The 24,319-nt window shown below is 39.9% G+C and overlaps 1 protein-coding gene across 1 annotated transcript; it reads right to left on the bottom strand.

The window, feature by feature from the left end:
* Window positions 1-4,426: 4,426 nt before the first annotated feature.
* LOC140239440 (large ribosomal subunit protein uL30-like) lies at window positions 4,427-20,321 on the bottom strand. Its single transcript, XM_072319279.1, has 6 exons — window positions 20,277-20,321; window positions 14,955-15,060; window positions 13,098-13,264; window positions 11,521-11,658; window positions 7,188-7,300; window positions 4,427-4,706 (listed from the first exon to the last, which is right to left on the bottom strand). The coding sequence occupies exons 1-6, from the start codon at window positions 20,285-20,287 to the stop codon at window positions 4,498-4,500; spliced, it is 744 nt and encodes a 247-aa protein (XP_072175380.1). The 5' UTR covers window positions 20,288-20,321; the 3' UTR covers window positions 4,427-4,497.
* Window positions 20,322-24,319: the final 3,998 nt, after the last annotated feature.

The raw sequence follows: 24,319 nt of genomic DNA, 5'->3' as shown, positions 1-24,319 counted from the left end.
TTCACATATACATCACTAAATTTGGGATATAAATAGGCATAAATGATATAAAGTTCTTCATTTTAATACAACCGTCTACTAATACTAGTAGTCTGACAAATTTGTCGCTTTTTCAATAAAAAGAGATCATTTTTGGTAAAGAGTTCAGCAGCATTTTTCATTGGGGCGATTTGTTTCACAGTAGATTTATTTAAGGCTCCATATACACAAGTACTCTAATTGATTTTCTTTGCCTCCTGTCACTATGTTTACGACAGAACAGAAGGTATTCATTGTAATTTCTTTTTTCAGAAGTAGGGAGAGCACTGTCGCGACTCAACGACAGTATCGGCAGGCGTTTGACTTTACACAGATACTGCCAGAGGCTGAATAAAGACTAGTTGTGATAGTGGAATTTCTCATGAATAAATAATAAAGCATTCAAACCCTGGCCATTGTTCAGGACCATTGTCAGGGTGTTAACCACACACTCCCATACACACCCATTGACCCCTGTGCAAAGTGAAAGTTTTGTACAGAGGGTTGAAAATAGAGCAAAATCTGGATCCTAACTCTGAAATTAATCATGGATATCATGAAACTGATTTATGCTTTCATATTTAAACCACCTCCAACAAAATTGTACACTATTCAGCTATCACTCATATCAATGACAGTGTTATCTGATATATAGTTTTTGAATTATTAAGAATCAAAAGTGGGAAATGTTTTTTGAAACACCTAGTACCTTTCTCCCTGCTCACACCCTTCCCTGAATGTGAAAGTTCGAGAAAAAATCAGATAATCCATTCAAAAGTTATCAATTTTCAAAGTTTCTGTGCAGTCACTACTGGATAAGAAGACCACTGCAGTGTTTGATGTCACCTGCGTAAAACGATATAAAGAAAATATTAAAGAGAATTCCACAAAATTTCAGTTTTTGAAAATAAAAGAAGTACACATTCCCTCGACATTAATCCCCCTGCCTTCTGAAAGGGGCAAGTCAAGTGATCTTTTCTTATGCGAGAAAAGTGAAAATGTTGAATCTTTTTTATAATCATTTCCTTTGTATCATTCTACACATGTGAAATCACAAACTGAAGAAGTCTTCTCATCCAGCGATGGCAGCACTGAAATTCATAACTTTTGTACATTTTCCTCAAACTTTTCAGCGATGTGTTCTACCAGGGAGGTGTTAAAGAGATGGAGTGGCAACTCTTCGTAATTCATGCAAACACATGTTTGGGTTCAAGGCGTTACAATGGGACGTCTAGCATTCCATTACGCTTTGAAGTCATGCTCGGCACCGCTCTAGTTGCAAGACGAAGTTCGGAGACGAAGAACGCATTTCACCTTTCGTTGAATTATAAGCTTTATTTCACCGCAAAATTTTAAATGAAATACTCAAATTGATTTAGATTAGTTTAGGAAAGAATTCAATATTATTAACATGTATTTCTAGTTTCTTCGTAATTCGCAAATCGAAAGGAAATCAAAATTAGGCCCTCTTAAAAACCTAATTTTTTCTATAATGCGCACATTTCCGCATGTTAATTTTCTATCTGTTAATAAGGGGATATTTTGATCTTTCAAATAAAGTACTCCGTTAAAGCGTGTTCCAGCGTGTTTTTAAACTATTAGCTGTTAAAATTGTGAGTTTTACACTGCATTTTGATTCGCTGCTCCAATTCAAGGTACACAAATTCATGGTTGCCATCACATTGAAAGAGAGAGCGAATTGCAGTAGGAGCAAATATTTCTAGATGTGAGAGCGCTAGTCCCGATTATTGATGCTCTCTTTTGTCAAAGCACATGGGTAACACCTGTAGTTGAACGCATAACTTCTCGGCGGTGCCGCGCATGACTTCAAAGGAGAGCTTTAGTTGCCTCTCCTTCTCTAGCACCTCCCTGGTTCTACTAATACTGCTACATTCACTCAATCCACATGTATGGTGAACTTGTCCTTAAAGGTAGGGAATCCCATTTGCATGCCTTAAATGAAGAGTTGTATAAATACAGTGGTATGTTGAAGAGTATCATTTTAGAGAAACTCCCATAAAGTATTGAAAGTGGAAGGTAACATTTAGTACATTTTTATTGACCGTTAGATTTTGAATTGAATTTTTTTCGGGGCTCACCGTAAATTCCAGTACATTACTAGGCTACCTTTGCAGACCCATGCACTGCATGTGTGTCCATCATGTATATTTTGTGAAGGAAGTTCATCAAAACTTACAAACATTTCTATATACATTCTTGCCACACACTCTATATGTTATTACATCATCTTTTATACTTTTAGATTTGTGTTTATAGATAAAAAAAATACAGAAGACTGCAACAAAAAGGCTAAAATGTGGCTGACACACAGAACTACTGAGTAGTTGAGTTTTGTGCATTATTCAAATTATAGATAACTGTTGACTTCCAAATTTCTCAGCAGTGGCCTAAACAAGTCCCCTGAGGTTCATATTCAATGTTTTGCTGCATTTTGGGAGGTCTGTAAAAGGTATCCCCTACCTTTAAGGCAAATGTACGAACATAAAGCCAAAGAAGTTTACAAATGAGCGGAGGTTCTGGGTCTCTACACTACAGATCTTCAAAGTCCCTTTGGAACCCACACAGATGGCAGTCTGTTGTGATGGTTCAAATAGGTACCATGGAGAAAAACAAAAACCCAGAACTAGAAATTACAGTTGAATTCAAAACCCAAGTGATTGCAAATACCCTTGTGGACTACTACTTAAGTGATGCTATGATCATTATGTTTGTGATGGCTATTAAGATATTTCCATGCTATTTTGAGATGCCAAAAAATCTAGGAATGACCACCTGACTTGTCTGTGGTTTAACAATGTGCATGTACATGTATTTATTTATAACACTGCTATAACGAGATATTGGTTATTTTGTACGAGGAAACTTTCCCGGTCCCAAATTTCCTTCCACACAAGTCTATAGAAAACACTACTCAAAAACTTATAGCGAGATCAGCTATTACGAAATAACTGCTGGAACGAGATAAATTTTGTGATTTCCAAACAAAGAAAAACATAGCTAATCAAACCTGTTATAGCAAGGTAAAGCAAAATCTCTTCGGGCAAAGCTTTACATGTACTTCTCCTGTGCGATCATGTTCCAAGATTGTAAAGTTCGATGCGACAAAAACTGTGTCTTTTACGCACATATTTTCTTCAGTGCACTCCACCTAGCACCGCATGTTGTACGTGTGTGTTTGTGTGTGTGTGTGTGCACTGATACATGCAGAGAATGTGCTGGGAGTACAGTATTACGGCCCTATGCATACATGACATCATGACGTATAGGAGGTGTGAGGCAATCTGATGCTGTGATTGGCTTTCTACTAGGGAATTCCCCATCTTCACACACACAGGCAAAATGTACATACACATACATTGTATATCGATATACAGAATGTGTCACATGCACACACAGCATTGTGCAGAACATGTTCAAGCTTTCCACACACAACACACGCTTGCCATAACCACATACCAATCCACACACGATTGTGACACGATTGCAAGCTATACATTTACAAATTCGAACATCAATTAAGAAACACATTCCTGATGTTGGATTTCATTGGCGAAAAAATCTTCTTACCCATAAAGGTGAGTAAATCCCTCACACACATTACCAGGTTATCAGTACTGTATTGATTGAAAGGTGATGGGTAGTCCCACATGTGCAAATCAATGTCTTAGTGTTATGTTTTTTCATACCTTCTGACATAACGAGATATCTGATTTAACGAGGAAAATGACTCAGTTCCGACCATCTCGTTCTATCGAGTTTCCCCTGTACAGATTTACAGAAACAAATTTAGAGACAGAGTAATCACGTTTTGTATCACAAAATATGTAGATCGTTTCCAGTTGCTTCATATTGTCCACACATCAGGTTGGATCTTATTGGACCCCTACACCCATCGCTTCCATGGGCCAACAGCAATGAACTGCATCCCATGAACAGAGTTTCCACTCTTTAAAGTCTTGCTTTGCATAACCCCAGTATCAGAACTGGGATACTTATCATGAAATGTACATTTTGTTAATCTCAAGAGCAAAAATCAACTGTCAATAAATTTCCTCATTTCCTCCAGTACAAATGCCCAAAATATCCACAAATCTACCTCTAAACATGTTAATCTTTGAAAAATTATGTGCTTTGACTATTATTTAATCTTGTAAAATACTTATGACTGATGTTGCAACCTGTAACTATCAACTGTCATATAGAGACTACGGATATGCAGATTAAGTGGTGGCTAATAAAAATCATTATGGTAAAACACAAAGAATGTCAATCATAACATTTCTGATGTGCTTCGATGTTGTCTACCATGAACCCTCATTGCTCTACATCACATCTCTGGAGGCAAGAACAAACACTGCAGAACAGAGAAGCCAAAAACAAACTGCAATTGCATGTGACAATGTCATTTATTTTTTGCTGTGTGTGTTGTTGCTGCTCTACATGGTTCTTTCAGACATTTTAGTTCATCCTCCTGATGAAGTCATTGATGAACTTCTCGCGGTTGCCGTAGTCACCACCCTCGACCCAGTGGTTGCCCTTCTTGCGGTAGCCGTGGCGCGGTGAGCTGAGCTTGAAGGGCCAGAGGAAGTTGGCTGCCTGCTTGAAGTTGGGGCCAACGGTGAAGATCTCATGGATGAGATCCTCCACACAGATGATGCCATGCTTCCCTGCAGGCATGGGTAGAAAAATGTTATAATGATGGTTATCTGCCTGTCCATTTGTCAAAAGGATTCTGTTATACGCAGAATATTTACGTAAGTTATCCTGAATAAAGCTTGCAGGCAATTGGTGCTGTTGGCAGGTGTGATGACAAGGCATAAAAATCATTAAAGGACAGATGTTTAACACATTTACTATTTGTTGACCCAAAGGGTGGACACCGTTTCACACTATGGGCCCCAACATTCTCTACCGCAAATTCACACAATGGACTTTCCTGAATCCGTACAAATGAGCTCATTTCAAATAATTCACATTTAATCTACACCCTATTACAACTGTTCATTCAGAAAAAGATATTCATGGATGGTGTGTGTCCACCTAAAATTGTTTGTTCCTTAACCCTAGTTTAACTGGGGGGGGGGGGGGGTCAAATTGACCCCTCCCTCGACGTTTCGCGCAACGATTCCGCAACGCCCAAAGATTTTGCTGCATCGTTTCATGACTTTTTTCATTGAAGTCTCCCGCATATTTTGAGACCAAATTTGCGACGTCCGAGTACATTGTTCTGAAGTTACGTAATGTTTTGCATATAAAATTATGCATGTCAACCCGAAAACGGCTCAAATTCATGATATCGTGTGCAAATCCAATGCAAAGTGTGTTTTTTTGTTAAATTGATATAAATTAGATTATTTCAACTTTTAACCATTGAAATTAATCAATTCGAGTGTAGATAAGCCTGAAAAAGTGCCTGCAACAAATTTCGGCAAAAAAACAATAGAAAACAAACTGTCAAAAAAACAATAAAATACATAAGAAATTAACAAAACAACAAAAAATCACTGAAAAATCACTGAAAAAAAAAAAGAAATTGATTTTGATTGCGCTATTTTTTTACAAGAAAATTGTTTGATGTGTCTTGAGGAATTCTGACATAAAAATTTAGCAATCCTTCAGTCTTTTTAATGGAGTTATGGGTGAAAATAGGATTTCATGCATAAATTTGCATAATTACTTTATTAACCCTAACTAGGCCGGGCTATTCAGGTACATGATAGAGCCAGGGGGGGGGGGCCTCCCAGGCCCCCCCTCCGGATCTCGGCCGTCGACCGCGCGATCGCGATGAAAATTGGCACACGCATTGTCTATGATGTAATCTAAAGTACAATGAAGTTAATTTTTTCAAAAATGATCATTTACACTAAATTATGCTAATTTATGCATAATGTGCATGAAATCAGACAATTTGGTATAAATCACTAAATAAAGCTCAAAACAGGCACATTTTCTTGTGTAAGTATTCTTTTTAGTGTCCTTAGCAAATGTAAGAGAAAAAAATTGCGCAATCAGAAAAAATTTCCTAAGTATTTTTATTGTTTTTTGAATTTCTTATGTATTTCCTTGTTTTTTCGACTTTATGTTTTCCATTGTTTTTTCGATGAAATTTGTCTGTGACATTGTTCTGAACAAGAAAATGCATTATTAATTGATTTTAATCAATAAAACCCAAAAATAATCATGCTTTTATGAAATTTGCCTGTAAACACAGTTTGCATTGAAATTGTACACAAATCCACGTTTTTGAGCAATTTTTGGTCTGACATGCACGTGCATATTTATGCGCAACTTCGGAACCGCGCACCCGGGCATCGCAAATTTGGTGTCAAAAGATGCGGGAGACTCGAAAGAAAAAAGTCATGAAACGTCGCGGCGATAGCTTCTCGCGATAGCAATACATCAAATTGATCCCCCCCCCCCCCCCCCCCCGTAAAAACTTGGTCTCAAATAGCCCAGTTAAAATAGGGTTAACCCTAATCAGGCCGTGCTTTTTTGGCTATGCTAAAAGCGGAGGGCGAGGAATTCCGCCTCCCCCCCCCCCCCCCCCCCCCCCGAGATCTCGGCCATCAGTAGTGCAATCGCGACGAAATTTGGCATGCGTGACACCCACGTCATAATTTACAAGATTGTGTCATTAGATTTTTTCAAACAATCAATTTTTACTTTTAATTAATTAAGTCATTTCAATTCTTATGTATTTCATTGTTTTCAGAATTTCTTATGTATTTCTTTGTTTTTCAACTTCTGGTTTTCTTCCTTTTTTTATTGGAAATTGTCACTGACCACTTTTCTACCATAATTAGCATAAAATTAATGAGTGAAAGTGATTAATTGTAAAAATAATCAGGTTTTTATGGCTTTCATGACAGAGCACTGTTTTCTATAGGAAATGTACACAAAATCACAAAATTGTGTCTGTTTTGGGGCGACATGCCATTACAAAAATGGGCGTGGCTTCGCAAAAGTATGCGCGGACACTGCAAATTTGGTCTCAAAAGTTGCACGAGACTTGAACAAAGAAAGTAAAGAAGCCTTGCGTCGAGGCCTTCTCGCATTAAAGAATTATAGTGCGAAACGTCGAGGGGGGCGGATTCCTTCTAACACAAGATCCCCCCCCCCCCATTCTACTGAAATACAGGAAAACCTACCAAGAGCTGTCTCGATGATGGAATTGTCGGTGATTGGGATGCGACTTCCATTCGCGCTCTTGCCAAAGCCTCTCTTGTAGATCAGCTCACGGACAGACTTCAGGTTGGGGTATCTGTAGTAGTAATCATTAACAGATGTCATGAAATACACTGTCATCAAGAATCCTTGGTCATACAACTCCATGAAACATTCACACTACAGGGCTGAATCAGTCAAGTGACATGCGCAAGTGACATGCACCTAAAACAGCACCACAAGTTGTTATTTGAGCTGTGCCACCATGGATTTTGACTTGAATCATGGTCAACATTGCAGTCTTGTTGATGTTGATTAATTCATATTTTAATACACATCTAGAATTATTCTAATGCACTATGAGCAAGGAATGTGCTGCTTCTCTCTGTAAAATGAAAGCACAAGCCAAAGGGACAAATCCAGCAAAACATTTCCAAATGCATTTAGTTCATATTTGAAGCAGAATTCAGAGTGCTTTAGTGCAATTGTCAAAAGATTGACTATGTCTGCAGCTACAAGATATTCATTAACCCTATTTCTGTCACATACGCCGTAGCTCAGACATTTTGCAGTGCGCAGACTTAAGATTGTTGATGGCAATTTCTGATTATCATTATTGACATTAATGTGTCATGTTATACATCATTTAAAAGCTTATGGTCTAAATTTTCATGTTACATAATAATCTGAGTGAGGGCGCCCTTCAATTTAAAGTAGGATGCCCTCTTATGTCACATAATTATCATTGCAGACTTACTGAACTACAAGTTACCACCTCATTTTTTCACACAACATGCTCTTGCATCACAAAAAGGTCTCATAGATGTTGTAGAGAATTTATACAGCTTTCCAGATGATATGATTTCTTCATCAATAGCATCAGTACTTTTCATTTTATGAAAGTCTGTGGCAATTACAACCTAGATTTCACACATTTTGTGTAATTTCTGATTTTGTAAATGATGTTGGCCTGAAAGTAGATAAAGCGTGTTTGTATCTTGTCAAGCTGAAAATACAAATTGAATTGTGCTTTTTATTCTAAATTTAGATTAATCTTGTCCTATGATATTGCCATAATGATGAGATAATCTAAGGATAAAAATTGTTATTGAAAATATTCAGACTTCGGAGTGTCCATTCCAGTTGATCATATGCTAGCATCTACGACTTTCTGCACTCTCCTGATTGAAACAGAATTAACTATCACAGCAGTCATTTTCTTTATGATACACCTGCATTGAACTGAAGTTTCGCATAGTGATGGTTTCCTATGTAATAATAATAAGCAGTCAAACATACACTGTACCCCAACATCAAGACTTAAGCTTCAGGCAGCCAGCAGGAGGCTACTGTAACCCTATTGCTCCTTACGCCTGCCCCGCTGGCCCCGGCTACCCAGAGACCCATTGCACTGCTGTTAAAGCTGAGCAAACAGTTACAACTGCTGCACTGAATGTGAGTGTTCATCTATTCTAGACATATCATTTATGAGGCCGATATTACTGGAACTATACCCCTTCAGAGAATTTAAAGATGTTGAAAGCCCTATCCTGAATGTTTCACTTCATATTTTACTATTTTGAATTTGATAAAATAGATGAAATTGACCCATGTGTACAATCATTTCATTGCACATGGGGAGCTCTACTACAGTCCCACATATACAGATTCATGTAAGTTCTCCACACAAGAAACCTATGGCAAAACTGTACACAATACATTGTAGTCTGAATGCAAATAAACATGGCGGGGCCACCACAATTTCTTGGACTTTGAAGGCTTTCCTGATTGGGTGAAGGTGGGGAAGCTTTTTTCACACTGGATATTGTTTCCTTACACTATTAGCCAATCACAAATGAGTTTATAGAGTGGTAGTGTCATAGCCTTTGAAGTAATCTGTCAATCAAAATAGGGGCAGGGCCCTTGTTGAGAAAAAAACGCCTGATCTGGCCCAGTGCCGGAAAAGCCATGTGCTTCTTCAACTCTCCAATTTATGTACCTACCAGGGAAAATCAGTAATTATTTCCCTATTGTTCATGACTTCTTCACCCCCTCCCCCCTCCCCCCCCCCCCCCCCAAGTTATATTACTGGGTCTACTGTGCTTATTTGTAGCACTTTTTTTTTTCATGGGAGTTGGAGTGATTCATCTTTTACTATGTGTAATTTGTTTTGCCTTTTCTATCACGTCGCTTAACTGCACAATGCCCACATTTGAACAAAGTAAAAAGTAGCATCCTTAAAACATATGTGAAGGCTCAAATGCTGTAATACTTCCTTCACGAATACAGTGGACTCCTGTTATAACGAAGTCCTTGGGACCTGCAGTTTTCTACTTTATATCGAAATTTTGTTATAACCGAACAAATAAACAATAAAAATACAGAGTGGATAACGTTGCGGCCTGAATTTTTACTTTGTTGTAACCGGAATTTTGTTATAACTGTGTTCGTTTTAACGGGAGAGCACTGTATTATCATATCCACCATGCAAGCAGTCTGAAAGGACCAACTGAAACAATCATTTGGCAACCTCATAGGCAATCTACAATGTACAAGAGACCCGCGGGTCTAGCGCTCACCTGAGTATCGCAAGTTCACCTCTCATGCAGTCACAAATCTAAACTATTCACAGCTCTACTAAAATTTGACCAGGCATTCTCAAGTAGAAGATGAAAATGTACAATAAGGGCCCAAATTTTTTAAGATTCCTTAATTTGGGGGGATTAGGGCCCCCTGGGGCCCTCTGGGTGGGGCATGGTGCCCATTTTGATAAATTGAGATCCTGACCCCCTAGGGATGCTACCTGCCAAGTTTGACGAAAATCCATCATGAGATTTTCAGGAAGAAGATGAATATGTACAATTCAGGCCCCTATTTGGACCTTCCCAACCCTCCCCCCCCCCCCCCCCATCCCTAAGAGGGGCACCCCTGGATCTGCTATGAACAAACTTGAAACTACAGTCATTAATGTACTCACTCATAGTATTATCTTAGCTCTATAACTTCTGATTCTAGAGAAGATTTTTAAAGATTCCTTCATTTAGGGGGCCCCCTGGGTGGGGCATGGTGCCCATTTTAACAAATTGAGATCCTAACCCCCTAGGGATGCTACCTGCCAAGTTTGGTGAAAATGGGTCATGGGGTTCTCAAGAAGAAGATGAAAATGTACAATTTAGGCCCCATAAGGACCCCTCCCCACCCCCCTCCCCTGGGACCCAAGGGGGGCACCCGATTCTGCCATGAACAAACTTGAAACTACAGTCATCAATGTACTAACTCATAGTATTAACTTAGCTCTATCACTTCTGGCTCTAGAGAAGAAGATCCATGTCAAGCTGCTGCTTATGATCGCGGTCTCCTTCTTTTCTGTTATTATAATAACCAAAAATATTTAATTTTAAAATTCAATTTATTCAAATCCCCTCTGTTATATTCTTTTTCTTTTCTAAAATTCGTTTAATGAAACGACGTGATATACTCTGAATGAATAATCAATTATTATCTACATAATCTACAAGTGTTGATTTAAAAATTCGCCTCCGAACTTTTTTTGTGTGTGAATGATATGCTACACGTCTTATACATCGAATACTGTCATGTTCATAGTGTGTGTGTATATTTACCTTGAATTAATTTGCAAGACAGTATACTTTGTATGCTTGCTTAAATGTCATGTAACGTTAATTTCTAAATATGTGTATTCTTTTGTTATGTGTGATTTGGAAAAAGGCAGAAATAAAATCAATCACAATCACAAAGAAGATTTTTACAGATTCCTTAATTTTGGGGGAGTTTGGGCCCCCTTGCAGGGGTCGCACTTAACTTTTTTTTTAACTAGCCAGGCGGACTACTTAGAATCAATTTTGACACTGAAGCAATATTTTGGCTAGCCAGACGGACTAGTAACTTCAGAATTTTACGATTTTTAGCTAGTCCAACGTGATTTTGGGTGGCCAATGGCCAGCGGACCATCGCCAATTTCGAACCCTGCCCTGGGGGCCCCCTGGGTGGGGCATGGTGCCCATTTTAACATATCGAGTTCCTAACCCCTAGGGATGCTACCTGCCAAGTTTGATGAAAATCGGTCTTGGGGTTTTCAAGAAGAAGATGAAAATGTAAAAAGTTTGCGCACGACGGACGACACACGATGGACGTGGATGGCGGGGCATAAATAAAAAATACTGCTTATGATGACCATCTTGCACAAATTTTATAGATCATCAATCTCCACAAAGCTTTCAGCATTTGAATACCCGTAGTTCTGTCAAATCCATGAATATATCCATGTGTGGTGTACAATAGTCATACAAGACTCACCCCCAGGCGATGTATGGTTCCACCAGTCGGAGCATCTGGAGAGTGGCCTTGTTGATGCGGACAAAGACACCGTTGTGGATCTGCCTCAGTCGCAGGAGCTGGAGGATCTTGCGGACACGCGGGCTCACACCATTGATGCTGCAAAGAGTATGAAAAACAGCATTGGTACATTTTGATCTTTTCCACTTTTTATGGTCTACAATTCAGGCTCAGAGAACAGTAATCCAAATGAAACAAAATCTTCCTTTTCATACTGTTTGTGCAACCACAGCTAACATATCAAATGATTTATGAGGAAATAAGGCCTATTTCAAATGTAACAGTGAGAATAACACTGCATGGCATTTTTTATGAGGACATCAAATGGTTGTCTCAAAACACTAAAATCCCTTCTACAAAATACGCTCAGCCAAAATTTTACAAAGACAGACAGAATTTTCTAGAATAGTCTGCACATATATTCACCTTCAAATCACTCAAGAGCTAATTGGAGCTCAGATACTATCAAACAAATGTGTATGTGGTGCTTTTCATTGGAGTAGTCACAGGAAGCACATAGCAATAATGTGGACAAGTACCGGTATAGAATGTCATTATTCAACAGTTGTTTGCTGGTCTTGACAGAGCATGTCATTTTGCCCAATGTTTGGTTCAGGGGGGAAAAAAATCCTTTTGTCCACACAAATTCTTCTCTCTTTTTCTTTCTTTCTTTTGCCAGAAATTAATTTTGTAATGAAAGTCAGTTCGATTTCCAATAGGTTCACACAGAGGTTAGTTAGGACCCGACGATTTACCTCGTAAAAAGCAGATTCCCATTGTATCCGATCTTGCTACTATGGAATTCCCCTGTACTGTATACCCCGCGTTCACATTGGACCCCCGAGTCACGCAGCAGTCACCAGAGATCTTATCTTTTTTTACGACTGACCGTCCACACTGCTATCTCATCTGTCCCCGAGCTGTGGGGGCATTTGGGTCTTGGAGCAAGCTCTGCCATTTGAAACCAGGCATAGCACATGCGCACACTTCATGAATACAACTGGTCGCCATCAAATTCGCCCCTCCAAAGGTCACTCGCCCCTCCAAAGGTCACTCTCCCCTCCAATCCTGTCCCCGTACACCGACTTGCTTTGAGGGGACGAGGGGACAAGTCCCAACGAGCGTTCACATTATCGTTTTTGAGGAGAAAGTCCCACAGCATGGGGGACTTTCTCCACATTGCAGGGACCAATGTGAACGCAGGGATAGTTGCTGAGGATACATGGACATGATTTTAAAAATCTATGCCGTGCATCAACAATGCCAATTTAATAAACAAAATTTTTGATTTTATAAAAGTGATTTTGAGTTATTCATGAAAAATATGCCACAAGTGAAAATGTACAGACTAGAGAGAACCAAGTAAAAGATATCACAAAGGTGTTTCATTTTTTGACATTTACCCTTCATTCAAAAACAAATATACTCCACTTAAAAATTGCATAGGAAAGTGAGAGGAGCGAGTCACCACTTTTAGTTTGTATTTCAAGAAATTCGATCATCTGTAATGATCATAAGACAAAACACACAAGACTCACCCCCTGATCCTGATGACAAATGCAAGTCTGGGCTCATCCTCGACAAAGAAGTTCCCATGCTTGCGGGCCTGGCGGTGGAGGCGAATGTTGTCTCGCTCACGTTTCTTGTACTCCCGGATGTATTCCTCAGCACGCTTGAAGATCACACGCCTCTTCTTGGCATTTTCCTGAATTTGCAAAGAAATGATTTTGTCATACAACTGTAGCTTACTGTACTGTATATTGTACAGATTATCTCCCAGCAGCTCTTCCAAGTTAAAGTTCATGATACACACTGAAGATACATACAACAGGAGACACTGAACTAGAGCACTCGCAATCGAGCACATGTATCCCCCGAACCCGTCTCCCACACCCCATCTGGATTACTTTTCAGGCCAGAATGTTGTATAATATGGCAACTGTCGCAGGATACAATAAAATTTGACGAGAAATGAGGCAAGTACATATAGCACATACAAGGAATATGACATGTCATCCTATAAAAGTTTGAACAATAAGAGCGCTGGCAATGAAAACTTTTGTTACCTAGAATAATTCCCCATAAACCTCCATAGCAAGTTGGAATAAAATCTGACAAGAAATGTGGCTGATAGAGCATATACAAGAAATGTGACATGGCCTCCAAGTCGGAACACTGAGGGCACCGTCACCACAAACTGTTGTGTCCTTCATGTAGAATGACCACCCATACACCTCTTTAGCAAGTCTGAGTAAAATCCAATAACAATCAAGTTATTGCCTAAATAAGCATGCATTTTTGCAAATTTTGACATGATCAGGGTGACCTTTGACCCTGTAAAAGGTGGAACAGTGAGGGCAGCATTATCAATAGTGTAGGTGTATAGATTTGACTATGATGCATTTACATACCAAATTTGAAAAAAAAAATCGGTCAAGAAACAAGGCCAGCGTCGCACACATAAGCAGACCCTGTTAAATTTACCTTTTCATGTATAAAGATGGAACAAGCAAGGGCGCCACCATCAAAAACAATATAGGCATCTTCATTTCACTATAATGCACCTTTTTGCCAAATTTGAAGAAAATCTGATAAGAAATGTGGCTGATAGAGCACACACAAGAAATGTCCATTGGCATCCAAGTCAGAACACTGAGGGCGCCGTCACCACAAACTGTTGTGTCCTTCATGTAGAATAACCACCCATGCATCTCCTTAGCAAGTCTGAATAAAATCCATTGAGTAACTATCAAGTTATTGCATAAATAAGCACTTCTGCAAATTTTGACATGATCAGGGTGACCTTTGACCCTGTAAAAGGTGGAACAGTGAGGGCATTATCAATAGGTAGAGGTGTATAGATTTGACTATGATACATTTACATACCAAATTTGAAAAAAAAATCGGTCGAGAAACAAGGCCACCGTCGCACACACAAGCAGACCCTGTTTAATTTACCTTTTCATGTATAAAGATGGAACAAGCGAGGGCGCCATCACCAAAAACAATAGGCTTCTTTGTCTTACCATAATACACCTTCATGCCAAATTTGAAGATGATCGAAGAAGAACTGCAGCCAGCAGAGCGCTCACAAGAAAATCTCTGCGGCGGGCGCGGCGCAACAAGGCCAAATCCATAGTATATTATCCTCCGAACTCTGTTCGGGGGATACAATTAACAGACTGATCATCAGACTGATGTCACACAGTCGTTTGTTTCTAAAGGGGTACGGGTGGGAAATATGAATGATTCACTATGACACCTTCTGACTTCATATCTTGCAAATTACATTTTACTATAGGCAGCATGTGTCATGATGCAATCCAGAGCACATACTGATATAAAGGAGAGTGCTCAATGTAATGATATGCAAGTTGGCTACAAAGTTTAATTACCTTCTTTGCTAGGAGACGAGCTTGGGCCCTCTTCGCCTTCTCTGTCTGCCTGTTTTTCCTCTTCTTCAGGAGGGATTCAGGAGCCGTTGGCAGCTTCTTTGGCTCACTGTAAGAATGAAATTGAAAAGGATTCCAATCAGACATATGTACCCATTAAGAGACTGCAACCTCAAGATAAAATATGGCTTTTAGATACACCGTGTACAATAGTCCTGAATCTACAAAAGCTCTAGGATAGCGAGTCTGAGCTCAGCACTGCAGCGAGGTTGACTGTCACACATAAAATTGGACTTACGGATTCACTTTTTGAAAGCTGAGTCTCGCATGGAATGACAGTTGATGGTTACAGACTTTCGGAAACATGATGCTATTGTTTTGCCTTTCTATCGTTTATATCGTGGGGTACAAGGGTATGGAATCATCAAAGATCGTACTCGGAGTGTACGGTACGATCTTTGCTATCATACTCGCATATTGGCGCATGTCAGACTGGAAGCACAATGTTAGAGGGATCGTACGCCGAGACGTACGGTGCGTATGGTACACTCACTGTTGTTTCGCCTCGGATTACCAGTAACACATGTGTCTCTTGTACCATGCTTGTATGTAGTGATAGCCTTTTGCAATAAGGCAGCTCGCTATCAGCACACGCACACAGACAGCAGTGTAATGGACTTGCACACGCAGCGCGCAACGGGCAAGCGCGCTCCGATCCGATCGCTGTGTGCACGCGAGTCCATTGCGAGAGCCTCCGCTAACTTTGCAAAAGGCTATGTGAAGAGCAAACGAACGCCATGGATATGCATACTATAGTACATGCTTGGCACATCGTTCACATTTTACGGTGACATAGGGTCGATCCTACTTCCGTATTTTACAGCTTTTGTCTATGGCCAGATTGATACTAGTACATCGATAAGTTTTACGGTATCGTTAATTTAGTAATGATACCTGTACATCGCATATTTATTCTGGGGAATTTTCAAGGTGATATATTTTGGGATTTTGTGAAATTCTGTGTGATATTCAAAAAAAATGAAAATTGAGATTAAAGAAATTTGATATATTTCACATACACTGCTGTAGATGTGATGTAAAGCAAGTGGCCCTTGATTCGACAGGGTTCCATGAATCTGCATACTATAGTACATGCTTGGCACATCGTTCACATTTTACGGTGACATAGGGTCGATCCTACTTCCGTATTTTACAGCTTTTGTCTATGGCCAGATTGATACTAGTACATCGATAAGTTTTACGGTATCGTTAATTTAGTAATGATACCTGTACATCGCATATTTATTCTGGGGAATTTTCAAGGTGATATATTTTGGGATTTTGTGAAATTCTGTGTGATATTCAAAAAAAATGAAAATTGAGATTAAAGAAATTTGATATATTTCACATACACTGCTGTAGATGTGATGTAAAGCAAGTGGCCCTTGATTCGACAGGGTTCCATGAATCAATGCACAGACATACTTATGGGGCCGAACAATGAGTACAGGGGGTCAAACGATGGTTGCAGCGCAAGCGTTCGGATCATGCACACTATATTGCTTCCACTGCTTATATAATGTCGAACATTGGGCCACTTGCTTTATGTATGTATTATTTTAGAGTAGAAGATTTTAAATATTCCTTAATGTGTGTGTGTGTGTGGGGGGGGGGGGGAGTGATAGGGACATGGTGCCCATTTGAAGGAATTGAGATTCTATCCCCCTAGGGATGCTACCTGCTAAGTTTGGTGAGAATTGGTCATGGGGTTCTCAAGAAGAAGATGAAAATGCAAAAAGTTTACGGACGACGCACGCCGGACGAAGAGCGATCGCAATAGCTCACTTGAGCCTTCGGCTCAGGTGAGCTAAAAGGCTTAAGTAACCGAATACTGGGGATGTTACCCTAGAGTCAAGCTGTGATCGACATTATTCTGAGAAGTATTAAAAGTGTTACTATTAAAATGGTGAAAATTCCATTTCTAATGGACTTGAATCTCACTCAAAATGCAAATATTCGAGGCCATAGGATATTTAGAGTGAGTTTGTGCATGTTTGGGCACTGCTGGCAGTCATTTGACAAACAGGTGCGAAAGTACACTAGATTCTAGTGCCCGAACGCATACGCTCCCGGCTCCCTCTTCAATTCTGGGCACCTCATTTAAACGAGTGCCGTTTACTTACAGTAACTCAAATCTCTTTGACCCTATTCACCAACCCTGACCTACTGTCACCTGGCTAGAGCTAGACAGGCATAGAAACCCTCATAAACCTTAAAGGACAAGTTCACCTTCATAAACATAACGATTGAGAAAATGCAGCAATATTAGATTTTCTAGTAGAAGACATCAGTGAAAGTTTGAGGAAAATTGGTCAATCGATGCAAAAGTTATGAATTTTCAAAATTTTTGTGTTGGAACTGCTGGTTGAGGAGACTACTAAGGCTCATGATTTCATATGAGTACAGGCGCAGTGGAGCACCCCAATTATCTCGCAGAAATCCATCGGCAGCCGAGCCTCATTTGCATAAAGTAAACAACATGTACTCGCGTAGTTGAGAAAAAGTAAACAACTTCTCAAGCTAATAACAATTTAAGGAAACCTATTTTCGGATTAAAATTGAGTTAGTTTGAATTTGAAAACATGTCCGAATATGCACATATAACATATTAAAGGATTTGACAATGATAAAATGTGAAATTTTAGCGAAAACCTGGCGAGCAAAATTACCAAAAATATGCCTCGAAAATCATCCTAAAATTCACGAAGTGTGATTGCGGAACCAAAGCGCCATTCGAACAAAGTACACCGAAATTTATTTATCTGCTTGCATTTTAAATGTCATACCGTAATATTCCCGGCCATGGTTGTGTCGGAAAAAAACAGAAGGTGATGTCAAAAATGACACGAACGCAAAGCGTACAGGTCGGTCCCATGTATATATAATCGCATGACTGTAGCGTTGCATGTCACAGCACACACAACGCTTTGCTGCATGCAGCGTGCGCGGCAGCAGCTCAGCAGTCACACCGCCGTGCGACACTCAGCAAAATCGACTGCGTCACATGCAAAACAACAATGAGCACGAAATCCTGAATCTCACGTAACACGCATGCCCAATATTACGGGAAAAGAAATGACGTCATTTTCAATTGTTTCACTGACTACAATTTTCTATTCCAAACCCTGTAGAAACAAGTTGATTTCTCAAAAAGTACAGGTGGAACCAAGCGAAAACTTTCACCATATACGGATTGAGGTCTGATAAACTTATGTTGCCAATTTCGGACACATTGGAGCCCGGCCATAGTCCAGTCGGAAAAAAACAGAGAGCATGTTTTGCGAGAGGTGATTTTCAAAACGCTTTAATATCTCAAGTTCTAGTGCAGCAAATTTCATGATTTTTTCATCAAAAGGAAGGTTTTTAAAAACTTAGATAGTGTGGGAAGTTTGAGTTCACTAGCGGCACGCATAGCAGCACAAGGAGAAGGTAAAGATTTGACTTTTTCATGCACACAGTTTCGGGCAGCCATGGATGCCCGTTGGGAATTCAAATAGAACGGGGTGATAATGAGATGCAAATTGGGGTGCTCCAACGCGCCTGAGTAGATCTACAACAGTATATTGACCTTATAAAGAAAATGTAAAGAAAATTCAACATATTTTCACTTTTTTCGCATAATAAAAGAGCACTTGACTTGCCTCTTTCTAAAGGCAATGGGAATATTACCTATATAAATAACACAGAAAGTCTATGTCAGTAATGAGTCAAGGGAATGTGTACTTTTTTCAAAAGATGAAATTTTGTGAAATTCTCTTTATATTTTCCTTATTAGAATGCCTAGAGTAAAAGCCCCAATTTTCGGACACTTAAGCTTTTTTGCAATATTTATTCAACTCAAATAATACTCCACAAATTATATCTAAAAAATGTATATGTTAAATATATTAACCTAATTTTTCCCAACATTGATTTTGTTAAACAGATCATAAAATTTCACAAAATCCCCAAATATTATGACCTTGTCAATTCCCCAATACGGACACGCGCGCAATGTCAATACGCATAGGCACCTATAAGGCCGCTGAAAAATCCACACGCGCCATACCTTGTTGGCGCAAAGTTGCATCGGGGATGTTGTGGCGCCCTTTCGTGTCCGAATTTTGGGGACTGTGCACTGGCATTCAGCCCCTGTACATTTACTCACTGCATCGGCACGTACGGAGATTGTGTTTTTCTTTTGTGTTTTTGAGGATACCATCACACTCTGAGCTTGCGATAAACAAAAAATCTCACAAAAGAATGGCGTAATTTTTTAATAGTTCAGCGCTTTTTCGGCGACCCCGATTCTTTACACGGGACCTAATTCGCGCGCACTTTAGAAAAGTTGCGGCGATTCCGCGTTTTTGACGGCAAAATTTGGGATTTTAGATGGATTTTTGAAGGTCACTCAGGCACTTTCCTGTGGTGAACGAGTGTGCTAGTATGTGAAACGATGTGATATGCTTGTGTTGTGACAGTCCACTTTGCTGCCTTGTGATAAGTGGCAAGTGTCCGGATATTGGAGGCCGGCCGAAAATTGGGGTTCTTACTCTAAATGCTGTTGCACGCATGTGACATCATACACTGCAGTGTAGATCTAGTCTTCTCATCCAGCGGTGACTGCACAAAAACTTCAAAAATTCATAACTTTTGAACGGATTGTCTGATTTTCCTCAAACTTTCAATAATGCCTTCTATTAATATTGTTACATTCTCTCAGAAGGTGAACTTGTCCTTTAAACGCAATTGCTTGCTAACACACAGATAGGCCTACACATGGCACGCACACTGCACTGTGTGGTGGGGCATATTTTTCACGATTTTGCCAATTATTTACTTCACAAAATCATGACTATGAGTTTTGACAATCCTCACAACAGTGGCACAAAGTGTAATATAGACGCACTAGAGGTATTTAAGAAAGAGCTCCAGAGAGTGCTGGTATGATGCGACGACCATGAACAGCACGAACAGCCACTACTGCACTAGGGCCTAAACCAATTACTGCTACAGTGACGTGACGTAGGGCCTACAGTGTATTGAAAGACTGAAACATGTTCAACACAGTACTGCACAGGTCACCGACAATATTCGAGAACGATAGGGATGCACGGCCACTTTTAGGACGTAAAAATGAGTAAAGCAGTGACAATTTCGTCGAAATTATAGATTCTACTAAATCAAGTGATTATGTGACATCTTTCTCTCCATTTTTAAGTGTTACGTTAACTTCGATTGTTGAGATTGTACAGGATATTTTATCAAGAGATCACTCTACACTACCTGTCTGCCATGTTGGGCTGTAGGAAAAGAACGAATCGGAGGACGCCCTCTATCAATCAAAAGAAAAACAACCTGCGTGTCTTGTATGAGAGCGCAAAGAGTTTTATAAAATCCGGGATCCTTGGGTTTAGAGCGAAGAGTTAGAAGAGTAGGCCTATAAGATCCTACTGTGTGCGCTTGGATATCAGGGATGCCAAGTTCAAAAAAAAAAATCATGAGTGAGATATTCATGACTCGGCATCTCGGCATGCGAATATGCGCGCGAGCAAGGATGTGGGAGGGGTTTTTCCTCCTGTGGCCCGAGTCCCGCGGTGGAGCTTTTTCAATTTCATCGACTATTTTTTTACTTATTTTGAAAGACAAAAGGGAAATATACCTTCATTTGCAACTATCACTTTAATCTTTTGAGCTATACTCATTATTATAGGCCCAAGTTGCAGACTTGGCCCGATGCGTGAGAAAAATGGGTGTCATGCGTGAGATCGTGAGATTGCCCCTAAATGCTTCTGGGATATTCTTTGGTTTAGAGGATTGGGTATATAGTGGTTCCATTCGAACCATGGGCTAGCTCCATACTTTCCTTACTTTACTTTACTTTTACTAAATTCCGGAACGATGGTGTAGGTCAAAACTTTGACCGAAAGATCGGCCTTACATACTAGTCGTCGAGGATTTATGTTCCGCGGAGACTGCTTCTGGCTTCACGGATCCCCTCCGAAGGAGAGCGATAACGTCAACAACAACAAAAAAAAAAAAAAAAAAAAAAAAAAAAAAAAAGAAGAAAAAAAAAGAATAGTGATTATGTGGAAAGAGTTTGAAATGAAAGGGGACTATAGGTTACACCTTGTCACATGCCTCACTATTCCACAATGACGTGTTGTATAAAAACTGCTAAAACACTATTTCCCCTGCGTTTCATGATACCAAACTTCAGAATAAAATAGAAGAAGAATTCCTCTTTCAGAAAATATGAAAAAACATATCCAGATTGACCAGGTTGACAAGTTTCACCTAATGTGAGTCCTCACACGGTGCGTGCGACTTTGATGGTTTTGAGATGCAAGGTCACATCTTTACGTCAGCTTCATGCTTTGCGCCAATGCGACCATGTGCTTTTATTGCTATTTTTGTCTCAACCCTTCTTGTCCAAAATGATATTCCGCAGTATCTTTTCCCTGTATATCTTGACTGAAAAATCAACAAAAGCATGCAACACAACTGATTCTATTTGAATTACCTTGTAATCTATAAGATAGAATCCCTCCTGTAAATCTTTTTACTCGACTGAACTATAATGTTCACTATTAGTGTTCCAAATTCATTAGAAATATTGAGACGTATTCTCGTTTGTGTCTTTCGTAGGCAGAGAAATGGTATGCCATTTGCATAAGATTTAATTTTTCTAAACAATAAAATCCTTTTGTTTTATCTTTCAGTTCTCCCAAGTTGGAAATTCAATTTTGTCCTTTAAAAAGTGACATCCAGGGCCGGCGCTCTGTTAAAAAAAAAGAAAGAAAAAAGAAAAAAAAAGGGGGGGGGACTTGATATTTCTCGGTGCCATTTCCGGGAATAACAAGCAAGAACAAAAAACGGATAAACACTCACACACACACACACACACAAAATCATCACAACATTTAGAAGCTATTTCTCTACCAAAGTTTTTGATGCAAATTGTAATGCCAAGCGCGGCATGACATGCATCTCGATATTTACAGCTTACTTTGTTTGTGCTTTGTTTTGTTGTTTTGTTTTCTGTTCATCTGGTTTGGATTTAATCTTACCCGCTGATCTCGTTATCAGTGCGTGCCGTCGAGAGCGGTGAACTGTTCGTAGGGCGTATATTATACTCTTGCTATTTATAGCTGACGACGGTGGGGAATTATGTGAAATGCAGCGCAATTAAAGCTGGACGAGCATCGGAAGAATTGTGTACTGTATAATATTATTATATTTTGACTACCCCCCCCCCCCCCGAAAGAGTGGAACCTTCTGAACCTTCCGAAGGTCAGTGGTGTTGTGATCTGTATTTGTCCAATTTTTTTTCAGACCCCCCCCCCCAAGAAAAAATAAAAAACAAAAACAAAAACTAAAACAAACGTGAGGGGATGCACCACTAAACCCTATGGTTCAGCGGCCCCTGGTAATTAAAGGGGACCAGCCCGGGCCGCCGGGCCTCGCTCGGCAGTGACGAGAACACATTGTCTGAACCTGAACTCACCGTTTTTAATGTTTGCACAAACCGAAGAGGAACTAGGCCTATTATGTTGATGCATATAATAACACTGAACAGCAAAATGATGCCTTCATCAATAACATTATGAGGAACATAATGATTATATCTGACGTCCACATGTATAGCAATTTATTGTGAGCAGAATAATAGCTGCCATTTTTGTTTGTATTAAAAATAAATAGGATTTTTAGGGAACCTCTTCTCCGAGAGGTATAGGCCAATGGATACTCGCGGAGTTGTTTCCTGCATGTCACTTATAGGAGGGGGCTCTGCCCTTCGGTAAGAATTCAGTGCGTCTAAGACAAACCCGAGTTTAAAAACACTGCTTTACTAGGGTCCATCGCTTATATTATCTGCACAGTTAATTCCTTGTAAATATTCTGAGCAACCACTGTCTGGTATAGCAGAGTTGTATAAGCCTTTGGACGTGTTCCTATGTTATTGATGAAAGTATCATTTTGCTGTTGTGATATGCATCACAACATACTGATAGGTTCGGAACAGTGGCGTTATACCGTGGGTCAAGACATTGGGGGGGCACCTCATGGCAGCAACATCAGAATTGCATAACGTAATAATTAAATGCGAGCGAGCGGAGCGAGCGAGCATGAAAATTTTGACATTTTACAGTCCCCAAACTGCCGTTTGTAGCTATATATAATAATATATGTATGTATATATATATATACTTATATAATATATATATATATATTTGCTTTGGAAATTAAGGGGGTTGCACCGGGCGCAACTGCTGGCAGTTGCTGGCAGTAACATCACGAGATTGGCATAACGATTAAATGCGAGCGAGCGAAGCGAGCGAGCTTCAAAATTTTGACATTTTACAGTCCCCAAACTGCCGTTTGTAGCTATATTTTTCAGCTTTGGAAATTCAGGGGGGGGGGCGCACCGGGTGCAATTGCTGGCAATTACTGGCAGTAATATCAGGAGAATGGCATACAACGGTTAAATGCGAGCGAGCGAAGCGAGCGAGCTTGAAAATTTTGAAATTTTATGTTCCCAAAACTGCCGTTTTTAGGTATATTTTTTCGCTTTGGAAATTACGGGGAGGGGGTGCATCGGGCGCAACTGCTGGCAATTACTGACAGCAACATCAGGAGAATTGCATGGCGATTAAATGCGAGCGAGCGAAGCGAGCGAGCTTGAAAATTTTGACATTTTACAGTCCCCAAACTGCCGTTTGTAGCTATATTTTTTCGATTTGGAAATTAAGGAGAGGGGGCGCACCGGGCGCAACTGCTGGCAATTACTGACAACAACATCAGGAGAACTGCATAACGATTAAATGCGAGCGAGCGAAGCGAGCGAGCTTGAAAATTTTGACATTTTACAGTCCCAAAACTGCCGTTTATAGCTATATTTTTTCGCTTTGGAAATTAAGGAGAGGGCCTGGGCGCACCGGGCACAACTGCTGGCAATTACTGACAGAAACATCAGGAGAGTTGCATAACGATTAAATTCGAGCGAGCGAGCTTCAAAATTTTGACATTTTACAGTCCCCAAACTGCCGTTTGTAGCTATATTTTTTCGCTTTGGAAATTAAGGGGAGGGGGCGCACCGGGCGCAACTGCTGGCAATTACTTACAGCAACATCAGGAGAATTGCATAACGATTAAATGCGAGCGAGCGAGCTTGAAAATTTTGACATTTTACAGTCCCCAAACTGCCGTTTGTAGCTATATTTTTTCGCTTTGGAAATTAAGGGGAGGGGACGTACCGGGCGCAACTGCTGGCAATTACTGACAGCAGCATCAGAAGAATTGCATAACGATTAAATGCGAGCGAGCGA

The sequence above is a fragment of the Diadema setosum genome, chromosome 16, assembly GCF_964275005.1.
Source record: "Diadema setosum chromosome 16, eeDiaSeto1, whole genome shotgun sequence".
NCBI lineage: Eukaryota > Metazoa > Echinodermata > Echinoidea > Diadematoida > Diadematidae > Diadema > Diadema setosum.
The sequence above is the reverse complement of the archived record's forward strand: the minus strand, read 5'-3'. Positions and strand labels throughout refer to the sequence as shown.

Bases quoted from the DNA above. Each gene is read 5' to 3' on its own strand.
- LOC140239440 (XM_072319279.1), bottom strand. The intron at 11,659-13,097 runs GTGAGTCTTGTG...TACTCTTTGCAG, and splicing joins TTTGTCATCAGGATCAGGGG to CATCAATGGTGTGAGCCCGC. The intron at 4,707-7,187 runs GTAGGTTTTCCT...CCATGCCTGCAG, and splicing joins CATCATCGAGACAGCTCTTG to GGAAGCATGGCATCATCTGT.